We start from the raw sequence: 18,748 nt of genomic DNA, 5'->3' as shown, positions 1-18,748 counted from the left end.
CCTCTATGTGTCCATGTGTTCTCATCATTTAGCTCCCATTTATAAGTGAGAACATGTGGTATTTGGTTGTCATTTCCTGTGTTAGTTTGCTAAGGATAATGGACTCTAGCTCCATCCATGTCCTTGCAAAGGACATGATCTTGTACTTTTTTATGGCTGCATAGTATTTCATGGTGTATATGTACTCTTTATCTAGTCTATCACTGATAAGCATTTGGGTTGATTCCATGTCTTTGCTATTGTCAATAGCACTGTGATGAACATATGCGTGCATCACACACTTTTAAATGGCCAGATCTCGTGAGAACTCACTCACTATCACAAGGACAGTACCAAGAGGATGGTGCTAAACCATTCATGAGAAATCCACCCCCATGATTCAGTCACCTCCCACCAGGCCCCACCTCCAACACTGGGGATTACATTTCAATATGAGATTTGGGCAGGGACATACATCCAAATTATGTCATGTTGCAAAATTTCCTGTGCTTTGCTCCTTTACTGGAACTGCTGTAATTCACTTTTAAGTATTTATGTCAATATTACACATTGCATTTTATAACAGTAAGGAAGCCAAAGCTGCATGGGTCATTGCCTCCATTCCCTGTTATGGGTTTTTTCCCATATGTAAGCATTTGATGAGAAGGCTTGGGCTTGAGTTTCTGAAAAATGGGAATTACCAAGGTTGTAGGGTACAATTAGGTAACAGTAAAGAATAGCATTGTTCACATTGCCACATTGCCACTAGGAGATCACTTGGGACCAGATGATAAAATATATTTTTCATTTACAAATCTTTCGAGAGGTTTAATTCAGTCTATCAATTTATTTTATTTTATTTATTTATTTATTTATTTTGAGACGGAGTCTTGCTCTGTCGCCCAGGCTGGAGTGCAGTGGCGCGATCTCGGCTCGCTGCAATCTCCGCCTCCCGGATTCACGCCATTCTCCTGCCTCAGCCTCTCCGAGTAGCTGGGACTACAGGTGCCCGCCACCACGCCCAGATAGTTTTTTGTATTTTTAGTAGAGACGGGGTTTCACTGTGGTCTCGATCTCCTGACCTCGTGATCCGACCACCTCGGCCTCCCAAAGTGCTGGGATTACAAGCGTGAGCCACCGTGCCCGGCCCAGTCTATCAATTTAAGGCTTGGATCTATGATCATTTCTCATGTGATAAAACTTATTTTTTTTTCCTTTTAATATCTGGACTTGAAAAGCACATAAACTTTCACTTCTAATTTTGCAAACCTTGCAGTAAGTGAGCCTTGTAGCCACATTCAACTACACAAGAAAAAATACCCTCTGGCAGTCTCTACTTTATTTTATTTTTATTTTTTATTTTTTTCAGACAGGGTCTTGCCCTGTCATCCAGGCTAGAGTGCAGTGGCATGATTGCAGCTCACTGCAGCCTCAAATTCCTGGGCTCAAGAGGTCTTCTTGCCTCAGCCCCCTGAGTAGCTGAGACTATAGGCCTGTACCACCACGTCCAGTCCAGTCCTCCTCTTTCAATGTGCTATTCACTATTGACTAGCTCGTGTTAAACAATTTAGTCAATGCACATTTATACAACTACACTGTGGTCATGGTATTATTCTGTTTGCTAGTTTATCTTGCATCAGAACCCAGTTTGGTCTTTCTCACTGATATTCTATGACCCATCTAGGAAATTGAAAAGGCCTGGAAGATGGTGGACTCAGCCTATGACAAAGAGCAGAAGGCCAAGGAGACGATTCTTGCTCTGAAAGAGGAAATAGTGAACCTGACCAAACTAGTGGAGCAAGGGTCTGGACTGTCAATGGACCAGGATAGCAAGTGAGTCATAGCCTTATTGATGTATGTTAAACTTGCTTTTGCAGAGGCCTCCTTCAGTAGACAGCCTGGGGCTTGCCAGTGTCTTCTTGAACATTCTCTGTGATACAAGACTCTTCTTTATTGGGTTCTCAGAGATTGTTTTCTGTCTATTGCATTTTAAGTAATGTTCTTTTCTCCACACCTAAGAACTTCTAATTCGTGGTTATCTTAAACTTCTGCCTCCATAGGAATCAGTAGTATAGTTTCAAAATGAGTAAGATGTTAAGTTTATTTCTCTGCAATTTGTGTAGAATATAACTGGCTAATTTTCTGCCCAGAGTCCCAGCTTCTCCTACCTACTCCCCATAATCAGTCTCATCACCATCCCTCCCACCCTTCAGATTCTAGGCCAGAAAACAGAGCTGCTCTTCCTTCCTCCTGCTCCCCCATCTCTTAAAGCCACTGTCTTGTTGACTTGGTCTTCTAAGCGTGGCCTTTCACTCCTTCTGGTCACCAGTGCTACTGCCTTGGTTCAGGCCTCCTATTCTCTGACAGATTTGGCAGTAGCCTCCTAACTGGTCTCTCTGCCTACAGAAGACATGTCCTTCTTTATTCCATCATTGCTACCAAATTTAGGCTCCTGAAACACATGTGCACCTAACCCATCATAAACACTTTCAATAGCTACCCATACCCAAAGGATAAAGCCCAGACTCTTGACTGTGTCAAGAGCCCTTTGAGAACCTGCCCCAGTCAGCCTCTCTAGCCTCGTGCCAGCCCATCGAGTTGCTCACACCTCCATGCCTTTGTACATGCTGCTTTCCATGCTCAGAATGCCTTTTCTTTCATTCTCCCCATGGTCAACTTTTATGCCTCCTTTAAGACCCATCTCAAACAGTGTCTTAACTTCATCACCATCAGCATCACTGTTCCAACATCCTCTCCATATCCAGACTCCAATGACCACACAGAAAGTCACTATGTTTTCTGTTTCCATAAGACCCAACATTTACCTCTAGTATGGCACTGATCAGATTACATTGAAAATTATTTGTTGATGTGCTTCTCTACCCATTAGGCTATGAACTCCGTGAAGGAAGACACCTTTATATCCCCTCCAGGAGCCCAGCACTGTGTGAGGCATGCAAAACATGGCATCAACGAATGAATCAGGAATGAACATACACTTCCTTGGGCAGCCAAGGAAATTAACCAAATCTAATGTTGCTTTTTCAGTTTCTTATGCTTTTTTGATGCATTGATCCAACATTGACAGATAGTCCTAAGTACAAGTGTTGGGAGAGGGAATAGGAAATAAAAACAGAAAATGTGACGCCTGTAGTGTGGGCTTTATCTTCTTGTTAAGGAAGTCAAGCATATTCAGAGCAACTACTGAAGAGGAATGCGAGGGAACTGATTCAGATACAAGGCATTTTTAACAAGCATTGGAAGAGGGTGAGGAGGAGAACTGAAGAAACAATCCAGCCCATAATTTATCTTTAACAGTGTGCCCAGGTGTAACTGTCTGTCTTCATAGTAACCTTCAAATTTGAGGTTTTATTTCTGGAGTAGAATTTGAGTGCAGGTTTAAAGTTTCCTTATTAAACATTTGTTACATCAAAGGTGTTGGTAAATACACTTTGTAAAATTCCTGTGTTTTGAGCAGTCGTTTGATGACTGTCAGCTGCAAGAGTCTGCAGTGCAAGTTCTCCTCTGCCTTCTCAGCTCCAAGAGCTGCCTTGCTCTACATTCATTCTGCTGCAGAGGTCGTATCAGACACTGAGCTTCCACTTGCAAAGTGCTAATTCTGCAGGAAGTCACGCCAAATCATATGGAATGGCTTTTGAAATTTGGAGGTAACTGGTTTACAATTCAAATCAATGAATATTATCACATAACCTCCAAAAATGGGCATCATGAATGGTTTTCCCAATTTTGTTCTTTGTAACATTTTATCTGGGCTGCATTCATTTGGGAGAAACTAATCTTTTTGGGTAAATGGATAGAAAACTAGCAATGCATATTATTTGGTTCTGTTTATGCTTTATTCTAGAGTTTATAGCTGTGATCATAGCCCTCCAGTGGATATATTAAACAAATAATTTCCAAAATTGACATCTGCTTAGGATTAATTACCAGAGTTGACAATAGCAATATAGTCTTATTGTAACAAATTCAAGTAATACAGAGGTGTGGAAAGTATCAACCCCCACAACTTTCCACCCTAAATTTCTCAGAGATAATCAGTGATATGTTTTTCTGGGCTTCTGTAAAAATGTCTGTAAAAGACACACACACACACACACACACACACACGCATGAATAGACATTGTATTTTCTTAAAAATAAAGAAATAAATTATACTGTGCATGTTATCATTAGTACTTCTTTCCAGTTAACATCTCACAATCTGACCCCATATCATGGCATAAAGATCTTTCTCTTTAATGCCTGAATAGTGTTAATCATTGACCTGACATCTTTCCCATGAAAACGAACTCACAGAATGATATGAAGGACCCCTGAGCAGATGGCCATTTAGTCTGACTCCTGTGTTCTTCCTTTTTAGCATCCGAGATTTACTGAGGTTCAAAGAAGAAGTGACAAAGGAGAGAGACCAGCTCTTATCAGAAGTGGTAAAATTACGAGAATCCCTAGCTCAGACCACTGAACAGCAGCAGGAAACAGAGCGATCAAAAGAGGAGGCTGAACACGCCATCAGTCAGGTCTGCCATGGAGGGCAAGAAGAAGGAATATTTCCTTCCAGAGGATGTTTGTCCTTCCAGAGTCTCTATTCACATCTTGCTCCTTTCTCAAATTTACCCCCTTGCACCCAAATGAAACATCCTCAGTTCTGCTTGTTTCTTTAGTTTGTTCTCTTGAGAGGAGCTTTACTTGAGTTGAATGACTTGAATTGTTCTTTCTCTGCATTCTCTGTCTGAGAAGTCACTGAGGCAGGCACTCCCTACTTACAATTCTGGCTCAAAAAGATGATCCCCATGAAGGCCAGGGGGCCCAGCATCTGGGGGTGGTAGAAGTAGTTTCTTTGGCCCTTCTTATTTATTTATTTATTTATTTATTTATTTATTTATTTATTTATTTGAAAGTCATTTAGCAGACTCCTTCTGAACACTTTTATATAAAGCCCAAAGTCAAATAGATCATACACAATGTGCAGTCCCCAAGAAAAAAACATGAGACTTCTTTGAACATGAGATAGGAAAAAGGCTTTTCCTAGCATTTGGACATCAGGATAAACCTATAGTGCTCTCTTTAGCAATATCCAGGGTCATGTAAAACACAATTTTATACTTAGGGTAGCTAGCCACATTTTATTTAGTCCCTATTGATAGAGAATGGGATGAATTCTTTCCATGTTTAATGCCCCTAGAACTCTGAGCTTCCATATGTATTTGATTTTATACCACACTTTGTGGATTTGCTGCCCACCATCAGGGTAGTCATTTGATTTCAAGGCCCCAAGAAACAGTATAGAATATTCCTGAAAAGTTTGAACACTGGGGCTCAAGGATGTCTGCCCTATAGGGGAAATGCTACTGCAAAGTGACTGCCCTGACAATCACAGACCTGAGAGAGGAGAGGGCTTGGTTGGCTGAGACCTGCCATGGTCAGGGCTCATCTCTTTCTCTCTTGTCCTTTCCACACCGTCTAGTTCCAACAAGAAATCCAGCAACGTCAGAATGAAGCTTCCCGGGAGTTCCGGAAGAAGGAAAAACTAGAGAAAGAGCTCAAGCAGATTCAGACAGACATGGACAGCAGGCAGACAGAAATAAAAGCCCTGCAGCAGTATGTGCAGAAGAGCAAGGAGGAGCTTCAGAAGCTGGAGCAGCAGCTGAAAGAGCAGAAGGTGAGTTGGGTGTGGGCCTTTGCAAAAAAGCAAGAAAAACCCAGAATGGCACCTTTATTCGCCCTTTTGTGCATTTTGAATTCTCTTGGAAAGCAGTAAATTCCCTTCACTACTCGTGCTGATGATGTAAAACTTAGCACTGCAATTTGGTCTCTGAATGGCTCTTATGAGGTAGTTATGCCCCCCCTTTTAAATTTCCCAGCTCTAACAGGTTAATAAGTTTCTTTTTAACTTTCTATTGATCTATACCACACATATAGAAAACTGTATATGTCACAAGAGGACAGCTTGATTAATTTTCACCACTCAACCGCATCTTGGTCACCTGCTCCCAGCCAGAGAAACAGAACATTACCAGCACCCCCAGAAGCGCTTTTGTGCTCCGTCTTAGTCCTTCTCCCCCTAAAATACCATCTCTATCCTGAATTCTAAGCAGAGTTTGGTTTTGCCTGTCTTTATACTTTACAGAAATAAAATATTACAGGATATATTCTTTGTGTCTAACTTCTGCTATATTCTGTTTGTGAGATACATTCATGTTGTTGCCATGTAGTTATAGACTTGTGATGCCCAATATGGTAACCCTTAGCAACAAGTGGCTATTTAAATTCAACTTCATTAAAATGAAATTAAATTAAAAATTTATTTCCTTGGTTGTACCAGCATCATTTCAAGTACTCAGTAGCCACAGGTGGCTAGTTGTTGCCATATTAGCACAGACAGAGAACATTTACATCACTGCAGAAAGCTCTATTGGACAGAGCTCAGTAGACCATGAGCTCTCATTGCTGTGCAGTATTCCACTGGGTGAGTATAACAATTTATTTTTAACAGTTTTATTTTTATTTTTATTTATTTATTTTTGAGATGAAGTCTCTCTGTCACCCAGGCTGGAGCACAGTGGCATGATCTCAGCTCACTGCAACCTCCACCTCCTGGGTTGAAGCGATTCTCCTGCCTCGGTCTCCCGAGTAGCTGGAGTCCGCCACCATGCCTGGCTAATTTTTATATTTTTAGTAGAGACAGGGTGTCACTGTGTTGGCCAGGCTGGTCTCGAGCTCCTGATCTCAAGCAATCCAACTGTGTTGGCCTCCCAAGGTGCTAGGATTACAGGCATGAGCCACTGCACCCAGCCAACAGGTTTATTTTTAAGTTATTTTCAAGTTTAGCAAACTATGGTCAATCTTTATGTATTTTTAATATAGTACTGTTTTTAACACTTCCTCTATTATAGCAGTTTAAGGTGACACAAGTATTAGTAATTGTATTATGTTTTCTCTCATTTCTTAAAAAAGCAATTCATATAATTGAAAAGTCTTTTCTTAAATATGTTTTTCCTCAGGAAGCTTGTTTCCAAAGTATTGACAAGCCATATAGCAGTTTTATACTCAAAAATAGATATAAGTATACTTTTTTTTTGTCCGTTGCTCTATTAATTTTATATAAAGCCAGAAGTCAAATAGATAATTCACAACATGCAGCCTCCAGCAGAAAAACATGAGACTTCTTTGAGCATGAAACATAAGAGAGAGGCTTTTGGACATCAGGATAAAAACTATCCTCCTATGAAACACAATTTCATTTTTAGCATAGCCGGTTACATTTTATTTAGTCCCTGTTGATGGAGAATTGGTTGGATTCTTTTCATCCTTAATTTTTGTGTGCATGGAAGTTATATTTTGGAGACATTACCTAAACTGTCTTTCTATTTTTATCCTGCAATTCATTTGCTATCCCTCCACCTCCTCAATATTTCCCCAATGGAAATGAGCCCCTAAGATATAATCCTTTGTTTTTATAAAACCATATCTGCTTAGGATAGCCAAGGCAGGGAAGAGGAAAATCTGGCTGACACTGCACTCAAGCAGATATAAATCACTTTGCTGCCGTTCCATGGTTTCGACTTAAGTTAGATTAAAAGAAAATTGTCTCTGTGTTGGTGTTAGTGAACAGTTCTGTTGACGAAAATGTTGTAGGCATGTTAATGCAGGATTTGCTTCTGAAGATGTAGCTTCCGAGCCCCACAGCTTATAAAATCCGTTTGAATCTCTAGCTCATTTGCAATGATTATAGCAATTGTTGCGCATGCGAAGCCTGCCAAATGGCAAACAGGCATTAAAATATTTATCCACCACCTGTGAACAAGACTTCCCAAGGCTCTCAGAAAAAAAATTATGCTCACTGTGTTATTCATTAGAAGGCATCATTTTCTTCAACCGTTTAACATTCATCATATTTGAGTGCATTAGTGCTTTCATCGGGAATAAAGAACAATTTCTACAAAGACAAAAACTCAGGGTTGCTGTTATCTTCCCAGGAGGTTTGTGGGGCCCCCTGTGTGTATATCCAAGTATTGTAATCAGATTAAAAAGCATTAACCAGCTCATTCCATCCCTTTCAGATATTGAATGAGAGAGCTGCAAAGGAACTCGAGCAATTTCAGATGAGAAATGCTAAACTTCAGCAAGAGAATGAACAGCACACTTTGGTCTGTGAGCAGCTATCCCAGGAAAACCAACAGAAGGCGTTGGAGCTCAAAGTAAATATCAAGTCACATGTCTGTTCCCTAGCTCTTTCTTCCTAACACAGGTTTGCCTTGGCAATTGGAGCCCTTGGTTGGATAGCCTGTGTTGGCTCTACTGAGTACCTTGACACATCAGAGGCAGGTGCAAGCCTATAGTGATTGCTTTAGGCCCAGAAGCAGAGTTTGATGACTTCCATTCTTGTAAAATTGCAAACCTGATTATTGATCATATGGTTATGCAAATGGTTTCCAAAGTGAGCTCAGTTGTCTATCTCTGTAACTAGCTTTGCAAGAAACAAGTTGCTCAAATCTAGAAATCCATTCATACGTGTGAACAGCAAAAAATTCAGATTATAGTTACTACTTGTTGGAGAAGGTGGGATGGAATGGCTGGGAGAGAGACTGATACTACCTACGGTTTACTTACAGGATTGTGGAATCATGATCTTCACTTCTGTCCAATGTATATTTTGAGACAGATTTCCTATTCGTCTCCTTGTTCTCATTGAAGAGTGCTTGCAAATTAAGTTTAGATAACAGTTTATACTCCGATATATATTGTATGTCTACCTGCTTAACAGAGCAGCTTTATGTTTCTCACTTTAATTCTGAAAAAAATCCATATTCCCTACTCTGGTTATGTTAGAATACTGGATGTAAAAAGAGTGGCCTAGCAAGAATAATACACAGATTTGGGCAGAGAACCATAACATTTTTGTATCACAATCTCTTTTGAGAATCTGATGGTAATATACACATGCACACACTTATTTGCATATCTTACATCTTGTGTTGCATGCATCCCAGAAATAGGAGAGGTTTCCAGGATTTTTCTGAAGTCTAACTGTGGGGTCTGGATTAATAACTACTGAATTAGAACATCTTAGAACTGGAGAGCCCTTAACATTGACTAATTTGAACCCTATAGGGTCTGAGGGTCTGACGCTGAAAAACTTTTAAAACAGCCCAGAATGGGTAGACTTGAAACCATTCTTTTTGAGAATGCAATAAGTTAAAGAAGAGATGAGATGACTACTTAAGTCAAAATAATGTATTAGCCCCTAAGGTAAAATTAAAGGAAAAAGACTCATGCCATTAATTCTTTCCCTTGATAACATGAATGGGAAATTTTGAAAGATGGACTATTTCTGTTATCAGATCATGAGCCTAATGGGACTCAGCCTCTAGCAATAATCTGAGTTTAACATGAACAGCTAATTTCAGTCTCTTCATTGTTATGAGCTGAGATAATTGCTAACCTTTGTTTGCAAAAGAATCCCAGCTGCTTTTCCAGTCACTTCTAATGGCAAAATTTAAAAAAAGTGAATTTAATTAAAATTTCCAAAATCTGGAAAGCTTGAAGTCTTTAGACAAAAATTGGGTGCTTTTCTTTGCTAGGATTATTTTTGGGGATTGTTTGCCATTTTATAGACTGCCTATTCATACTATGAAATATCTGGTCCACTTATCCGTATGCATACCTACAGACTAACATACTTTGAGGAAGGAGGACCCCTTCTCTAGTGTATATAATTGACCTACAATGGCCCAGTGAGTCCAAAAGAGTGTTCGAATATTTTATAGTATTTTAATAACCATCTGAGAGAGATCACTTCATAAGTTCATGAAAATTGCTAATCAAATACTGTATACAAAATTCACATATTTTTGATACATACAACTTAGCGTTCTCATTTGATTCTACAGTTAGATGGTATATTAGTTCATTTTCATGCTGCTGTTAAAGACATACCCAAGACTGGGCAATTTACAAAAGAGATTTAAATGGACTTACAGTTCCACATGGCTGGGGAGGCCTCACAATCATGGTGGAAGGCAAGGAGGAACAAATCACATCTTATGTGGATGGCAGCAGGCAAAGGGAGAGAACTTGTGTAGGGGAACTCCTCTTTTTAAAACCATCAGATCTCATGAGATTTAGTTTGTATCATGAGAATAGCATGGGAAAGACCTGCCCCCATGATTCAATTACCTCCCATCGGGTTCCTCCCACAACACGTGGGAATTCAAGATGAGATTTGGGTGGGGCACAGCCAAACCATTTCAGATGGTAACTTGAAACAAAATTTTTCAGTCTTTTTATTTGTAGTTTATAAAAATATAAAACATAACCACATATTTTACTCAGTGGACAGTTTTTCAATTTCTCTCAAAACCAAATTGTGTGTGCTTGATTTAATCTCACAGAACAACTTTAAAATGCCATGGGAAGAATTTCCTTTTATTGGTTCTGAGTTTACCATCATCCAGTTCCCGGCTCTTCATTTACAAAGTGTCTCATTAATTCTTTCTCACTAATTACAGGCCAAAGAGGAAGAAGTCCATCAAATGCGCCTTGACATCGGGAAGCTCAACAAAATCAGAGAACAAATCCATAAGAAATTGCACCACACTGAAGATCAAAAGGCAGAAGTCGAACAGCACAAAGAAACCCTAAAAAATCAGATTGTGGGATTAGAGAGAGGTAAACCATTTTGCGCTTTTATTCATTTAGAAACATTCTATTGGTGACTGATGTTATCTTGTAACCCAGGGCTCCATGTTTACAAACACAACCCATGCCAAATGAAATCAGTAAAACAACACTCACACTGGTAAACAGTCAATATGGTGTGAGGTGGGGGGCATCATTTTGAACACCTTAAACTCTTACCTTAAACAATTCTTCCACAGGTTCCATTGGCAAAAATGACAATCCAGCCTGAAGTATTGCTCAGTATTTGTCCATGGAGTAAATAGCATCTAAACTCTTATGTCTGAGGTTCACATGACCTGCTTTAGTTCTTCTTTTCCACAGAAGATAGTGGATATCATTAGAATGAATATCCTTCATTAGCAGTATCTGGGACAATATTGCACTAAGAATCAGCGGAACAAAATGAATGGCTTCTAACATCTTCTCTCTGTCAGTACTTTGCCATATGATGAACCGACCTGTGAAGGGAAAATTTAAGTGCCACAGGGAGGTACAGAGAAATCAGTAAGGACACAAACCCTGGAGTCAGAGCTGCCTGGGTTTAGATCCCACCTCCCCACATCTGGTGGTTGGGGGTGAAATAAGCGAACACAGAGCACTTGTGGGCACTGCCTGGCACACACAGTAGGTGCTAATTACATTCCATCCATCATCATCCATATATATTCTTGTTTTCTGAATAAAAAATATAATTAAAATACAGTATACTTGTCAAATTTGGTGCAGCAGAAACAGCTCTGAACTTGGAGACAAAGAACCTGGGTATGAATTCTGACTCCACTGAAGTATGTGAGACAGGAACATCTGTGTCCCGTTGACTTTACCCAGGTGGCTGTAAGTTGTCAATCACTAAATGAGACAACATACATAAAAGCACAAAAGCATACATTCCTCACTAAAATTTAGGTACAATCTAAATCTCTGGATAGAATTATTAGAAATATTTGTCACTAGTGAGACTCTTGTCTTAAAAAAAAAAAATTAAGGCAGAGTGTAGTGTCTCATGCCTGTAATCTCAGCACTTTAGGAGGCCGAGTCAGGCAGATCACCTGAGGTCAGGAGTTCAAGATCAGCCTGGCCAACATGGTAAAACCCTGTCTCTACTAAAAATACAAAAATTAGCTGGGCATGGTAGCGGGTGCCTGTAATCCCAGCTACTTGGGAGGCTGAGGCAGGAGAATCGCTTGAACCTGGGAGGCGGAGGTTGCAGTGAGCTGAGATTGTGCCACTGCACTCCAGCCTGGGTGACAGAGTGAGACTCTGTTTCAAAAAATAAAAAAGAAAAAGAGAGAGAGAGAAAAAAGAAATATTTGTCACTTAGGTCTTCGTAGATATTTTTCCTTCTAAGACGTCAAGAAATAATGTTTTATTGAGATGCAGTTGCAGCTTATCTCAACAGTTTCTCTGTTCATCCACTCAATAAATCAAACCCAGACTATGGGCAGGCATTATTCTAGGTGCTGGGTGCATGGAGGACTCTGCCCTCAGGATACCTACAGTCTAGTGTGAGTTTTCAATCTAATACTTTCTGTGACAGAAATGAAGAAAAATGGAACTTTAAGAGCATTTTTTGTAACTGGCTGATTATCAAAACACTTCCATATTTAAATTTCTATGTTTTTGCTTGCAATAGTTCTAAGCTTTGGAAAAAAAAGTTTTACCCATTTGGCGTTGAGCCCAACCCTTCATCCTTAAATCATGTATACAAAGTTATCATTCTCTCTCTTTTGACTACTTTATAGGTATCATCAATATCATTATTTCTTCTTAGGGATCACGTCCTTTTGATGTGTTCAACCAAAAAGTGGCACTGGGCATAACGGTTAGAAGCATGGGTCTCTCTCCTACATGTTATGATTTTCTACCACAGAAACCAAGAAATAAACTGAAAAACTACCAGAACTAACAAGAAAGGTTAATAGAGTTCAGTAGGGTGGCAGGTTATAAAATAAATATGTAGATATCAATAGCTTTTTTTCATACCAAAAAATCAGAGTATATAATGGCAAAAATTCTCTTCACAATAGCAACTAAAGTAATAAAATATCTGTGAATAAAGTTATGAAGATATCTGCAAGATCTATATATTAAAAAAGCCACAAAATTCTATTGAGGGATATAAAGGAAGACTTGAAAGATGGAGAGATATATCAAGTTCCTGGATGAGGAAACTCAATAGGATAAAAATATAAATCTGTCCAAGTTAATTTATACATTTAATTTTTCCAAAAAAATTTCAGTGAGTTGGGACCTGGCATGGTGGCTTACACCTATAATCTCAGCACTTTGGGAGGCTGAGACAGAAGGATCGCTTAAGGCTAGGGGTTCAAGGCCAGTCTAGGCAATATATTGAGATACTATCTCCTCAAAAAAAAAATTGCCAGGTGTGGTGGCATGCTCCTGCACACCTGTAGTGGCACATGCCTATAGTCCCAGCTACTTGGGAGGCTGAGGCAGGAGGATCACTTGAGTCCAGGAGGTCGAGGTTGCAGTGAGCTATGATTGCACATACTGCACTCCAGCCTGGGTGACAGAGCAAGTCTCTTTAAAATTCAGTAAGTTATGTTGTATGGGACTCAAAAATTGATTCTAGAGTTCCTCCAGAATAATAAACATATGAAAATAGAAATGAAATAGAATAGAAATGAAATAGAATTGAAAATAGAAATGAAATCTGGGAAATAAGGGAAGATTTGCCTTCCCAAATGTTTAAATGTATTATAAATCTTCAATAATCAAATTGTATAGTGATGATGTCCAGATAAACAGATCAATGAAAATGATTGGAAAGGCCAGAAAAGACTCTAGCTTATCATCTAAGGTAAGGTGTTGTTTCATACCAGTGTGCGGTATGGATTATTAAGAAAATAATGGCATGACAATAAGCTTCTGTTTTTGGGGAAAAAGTCAATACCAAATGTTGAAACCATAAAGCCAAGATTGAGAGATTAAATGAAATAAAAGTTAAAATTTTCTATATTCTCTATTCTCTATAAATGAAGGCAAATCGACTAAAAGAATGTCAGAGCTCTTTATTATATGTAAAGGGCTTCTTTTAAAAATCCACAAAAAAGGTCGGGAGTGGTGGCTCATGCCTATAATCCCAGCACTTTAGGAGGCTTTGGTGCGTGGATTGCTTGAGCCCAGGAGTCTGAGACCAGCCTGGGCAATATGGCAAAACCCCATCTCTACCAGAAGAAAAAAAGAAAGAAAGATAAAAATCAGCTGGGCATGGTGGCGCACGCCTGTAGTCCCAATACTCAGGGGGCTGAGAGGCAGAGCTTGCAGTGAGCTGTAGTTGCACCACTGCACTCCAGCCTGGGTGACAGAGCAAGACCCTGTCTCAGAAAAAAAAAAAAAAAATCCAGAAAGGATAAACATATTATGAGAGAAATTGGCAAACGGCAAACTGGGCAATTTGAAAAACAGAAATACAAATAAATCATCATTAAACATGAAGAAGTAGTAAACTTCACTACTAAGCAAAGAAATGCAAATTAAATACTGACATATTGGTTTTTAAACATCTATCAGACTGTCAAAGATCAAAGAGAATGATGATATCCAGCGGTGGTTTGGGTGTGGATTTAAATTGCTATTAATTTTCTAGAGAGAAATTTGGCAGTAGGAGAGAAATGTCTTTTAAAAATCCCCTTTGATCCAGGACTTCCTCTTCTACAGGAAAAATATGAATAAGAACTTTCACAGGATTATTGCTTATAACTGCAAAAAAAAAAAAAGAAAAAGAAGCAACTTAAATGTTAAAATGAGGGATTGGCTAAATAAATTATGTATTTTCACACAGCGAAAAACCATGGAGTTATTAAAATTTCGGATGCTGATGCACATTTATAGTACGGAAAGGCATTCTGTGCTTGTTAATTATAAAAGCAAGCTACAAAATAGTATACTATGTGTACAATAACCTTCTGTCTTGGGGGAAAAACTCAACACCAAATGTTGAAACCATAAAACCAAGATTGAGAGATTAAACATAAAAATTAAAAGTAAAAATTTTCTATATTCTGTATTCTCTATACAGAATATTATAGAGTGTACTATATACTTAGTGTACTATGATTCCCTTTTGGGGTGTATGTTTATTTACAAATATATATATAAATATATTTATATATTTATATAACATGTATATTTACATAAGAATAAGCTGGGAAAGAGACATATTAAAATACTAAGTAGATTCTGGTTGATTTAAATTTTTTCACTTCCGTTTATCTGAATTTCTAATTTCGTTCTGTATTTCTATTTACTTGTATAATAAAAAACATTTAAAAACAGCAAGGGGCCGGGTGCAGTAGCTCATGCCTGCCTGTAATCCCAGCAGTTTGGGAGGTTGAGACAGGCAGATCACCTGAGATCAGGAGTTCGAGACCAGCCTGGCCAACATGGTGAAACCCAGTGTTGTTGAAATAATCAAACTCTGTAAAATATTTTAAGAGATTTATTCTGGGGCACATGTGACTGACCATGGCCCGTAACACAGACCTCAGGAGGTCCTGAGAACATGTGCCCAAAGTGGTCAGGGTACAGCTTGGTTTTATATATTTTAGAAAGGCACGAGACATCAATCGAATACATTTAAGAAATACATTGGTTTGGTTCAGAAAAGCAGGACAATTCAAACGGGGGGTGGGCGGGGTGGGCGGGGTGGGGGGGCTTCCATGCTATAGGTAAATTTAAACATTTTCTGATTGACAATTGGTTGAGTTTATCTGAAGACCTGGGATCAATAGAAGGGAAATGCTCAGGTTTAGATAAACGATTGTGGAGACCAAGTTTTATTGTGCAGAGGAAGCTCTCAGATAGCAGACTTCAGAGACAGCAGGTTATAAAATGTTTCTTATTGGACCTAAAAGGGTACCTGGCTCTTTGTTGATTATCTCCTGGATCTGGAAAGGAAGGAAGGAAAGCAAAGGGAAAAGGGGATTCTCTATAGAATGTGGATTTTTCCCACAAGAGACTTTGCAGGGCAATTTCAAGGTATGGCAAGGAAATACATTTTGGGGTTAAATATTTCGATTTTCTTCCTTGTTATGCCAGAGTCAGATTGGAAAGTAAGTCACGATATACAGGGTTAAATAAAACCCATCAGATGAGAATTTATGTTTTGTAGGGCATGACTCCCCAGACCTCTTAGATAGGAATTTGGGCAAGATAAAAATAATCAGAGCTAGTCCTCACCTGTCTCTACTAAAAATACAAAAAATAATTAGCCGGGCATGGTGGTGCTGCACCTGTAGTCCCAGCTGCTCGAGAGGCTGAGGCAGGAAAATCCCTTGAACCTGGGAGGTGGAGGTTGCAGAGCTGAGATTGCACCACTGCACTCCAGCCTGGGCGACAGAGCAAAGCTCCGTCTCAAAAAAAAAAAAGGAAAAAGAGCAAGGACATTTTGGCGTTATAGAAATCTTAGCCCTGTCACCTGTTGGCTTCAGACTTTTGGCAAATGGATTAATCTCTGCAAGCCTCAGTTTCCATCTCTTTAGTGAGAGAGGGAGACCTACCTCACTTGGTTATACCAAAGATCACATACACTCGGTTAACAGTAGTTTTATAGCTAGAGACAAACATGTAAAGCAGTTTTTGTATCACTTCGGCTTTTGTAGATTCTCTTAGGTCGACTCTACATTTATTATTATTTTTTCTCCCTGGGGACTTAGAGGTGGAGGCCTCAAAGAAACAAGCAGAACTTGATAGAAAGGCAATGGACGAGCTTCTGAGAGAAAGGGACATACTAAATAAGGTGAGTGTGTTACAGTCACACTGGTAAATAAATGTCTTTCTTCAGCACTGTAATATCTGGCTATAACCAGTTGGATGGGAAAAGAAAACTCCGAGGCAAACAAAAGTGGATTAGAATATATAATAGTGCTTAATTTTCCTCTAAGCAGCTGCCTACAGTCTACCATTCACTGGCCATGAATTGCAATTGCATTATCACCTGAGAACACAAAAAGACTTTGGAGAATTAGCATATAAGCCAGGAGGGGATTTCGGAGTGTTTTGTGGATTCTGTTTTCATTGCTGGTGTGCTATTTGGCATCCTAAGCGGTTGATCAACATCTCTGAATTTAATATCTATAATCGACAACTTGCTAATCCAAAAATTACAAGTCAGTGCTAATTGAATTTTAACTCTGAGATGTTAGGTGTAGGAATGGCAGGGCTAAGCTTTCTTCCATCTTTTCAGGGTTGCTGTAGGTTTCGGTTTTTGTTTTCTGTCCTTATCTTGTCTGACCTTCCAGCTCAGTGTGGTCCAAAGCTAAGGGAGGGGTTATGGCAGCTTGAAGGCAGAGCTCTGAAGATTCTCCATTAAATGTAGGACCCCTCCTTTTTCCTATCCCACTTCCTGAAGAGTGTTTCCATTGAAAGTCACTTTTAGGAGATTAACTACAGGGATTTAGGGTAAATTTTCCTGCTCAAGGATTTCTTCCAGGAAGGAAGAAGCCACAGGCCAGGTGTGGATGGCTGGGGGTTTGTGGGGGATGGTGGCAGGGTGCTTCTATAACAGCCGCGGCCAAGACAGTTTCATCTCATTAAAGCAGAAACGGTCTATATTTGTTCATTCTGACTTTCATTATTTCTTTAGGTTTCCCAGAATTGAATGAATGTTAACAAAATACACTATACTTTAGCCTAAAATAGACTATTCAGGGAATCTCAGGAACTGATAGATTAGATCTTCACATGTTAAGCACTTTTAAAGAAAATCAATCATTGAAGTGTTTTTTTTCCTTGGACAATCTTGGCAATTGCTTTTTTATCCTATACATTTGTACATATAAACAATAATGTTGAATTTAGATTTTTAAATTTATATTCAACACACATTTAATCTGTTTATATTTTATATGTACTAATAAACAACCAATAGGTTTTCTGCCATGATAAGACATGTAGCGCAATAGTAATTTTACATTTATTTGTTGATTTGATTAATGTCAATTCTTCCTTTAGGGCAGGGTATACTTTTGTATTTTTTATTTCCTGGCCTTTGTATTCTTAGTGCCTAGCACAGCACCCGACTCTGCAGGTATGCAATGAACTTCAATTGATAATACATTCTTTCCCCATTGACTCAGTTGAAATGCCACCTTCATCCAAAGAATGAGTGACATGGTTTTGACAGGTAGCAACATGAATATATTTTGATTCTTTTAGTGTCATGTGGAAGTGGCTTTATCTTTTATAGAACAAATGTTTAACCCAATACTTGAAAAAAAAGTTGACCTTTTCTGTTTTCTACATTGTCACCCAACCAACATTTAATAGGCATTTTACCTGAGTATTGTCCAGCAGTTTTCAGACCTATCTGCAGTTCTGTGTTGGTTAGAGATTTGAGAAGGAACTCTAAAGTGCCTCATGGAACTCAAGGATACAGCTGGGCCTCAGGAACCCATTGGAAACTGGCCTGGCATTCTTGGGAAGAAGGCATCTCTCTCTGCCAGTTGACTTCCTGCTGAGTTTTTGCTCCATTCTTCTTTCAGTGAAGATTGTCACTGTCTCTCTCTGTTTTCCAGTCCATATGACAAAAAATGGCTGTCACCAATAGCTCCCAAGGTTATATCTTCTACTGAGTCGCAAAAATCTAAAGGCCCTATTTCAAAAGTCCTGGGGAAGGGTCATTTGATCCATTCAGTTGCGGTTAAAGAGGTGAACCCTTTTGCATGAGCACGGCTGCCAGATTGCACTGCTACTTACTCTGTGTTTCAGGGGAACTTGGGCAGCCATCCCAAGGTGTTTCCTTTTTCAGCATCAGAAATCTCCAGTGCAGCTTAAAAAAAAAAAAAAAAAAAAAAAGGAGGTGCCTGGGTCCTATCCCAGACCCACTGAATCAGAAACTTTGGAGTTGGAACACAAGCATCTGTATTTTTAAAAAAACTGGGTTAATTGTTTTTGTCGTGGTTAAATACACACAACACAAAATTTACCATTAGTGACATTTAGTACATTCACAATGTTGGGCAACCGTCACCACAATCTAGTTTCACAATCTCGTCCCCCCAGAAGAAACCCTGTACCTATTCAGCAGCCACTCTCTATCCCCCCC

General features: G+C 39.2%; 1 protein-coding gene across 1 annotated transcript in view; it reads left to right on the top strand.

The window, feature by feature from the left end:
- CFAP58 (cilia and flagella associated protein 58) overlaps positions 1-18,748 on the top strand; it is a 103,371-nt gene that overhangs the window by 8,470 nt on the left and 76,153 nt on the right. Inside the window, exons 3-8 of the mRNA XM_032169925.2 lie at positions 1,664-1,812; positions 4,361-4,517; positions 5,465-5,659; positions 8,061-8,198; positions 10,509-10,668; positions 16,359-16,441. Of these exons, the coding sequence (XP_032025816.1) occupies positions 1,664-1,812; positions 4,361-4,517; positions 5,465-5,659; positions 8,061-8,198; positions 10,509-10,668; positions 16,359-16,441 (882 nt within the window). The remainder of the gene's footprint in view (positions 1-1,663; positions 1,813-4,360; positions 4,518-5,464; positions 5,660-8,060; positions 8,199-10,508; positions 10,669-16,358; positions 16,442-18,748) is intronic.

This window comes from Hylobates moloch, unplaced genomic scaffold, assembly GCF_009828535.3.
Source record: "Hylobates moloch isolate HMO894 unplaced genomic scaffold, HMol_V3 SCAFFOLD_3, whole genome shotgun sequence".
Taxonomy (NCBI): domain Eukaryota; kingdom Metazoa; phylum Chordata; class Mammalia; order Primates; family Hylobatidae; genus Hylobates; species Hylobates moloch.
The sequence above is the reverse complement of the archived record's forward strand: the minus strand, read 5'-3'. Positions and strand labels throughout refer to the sequence as shown.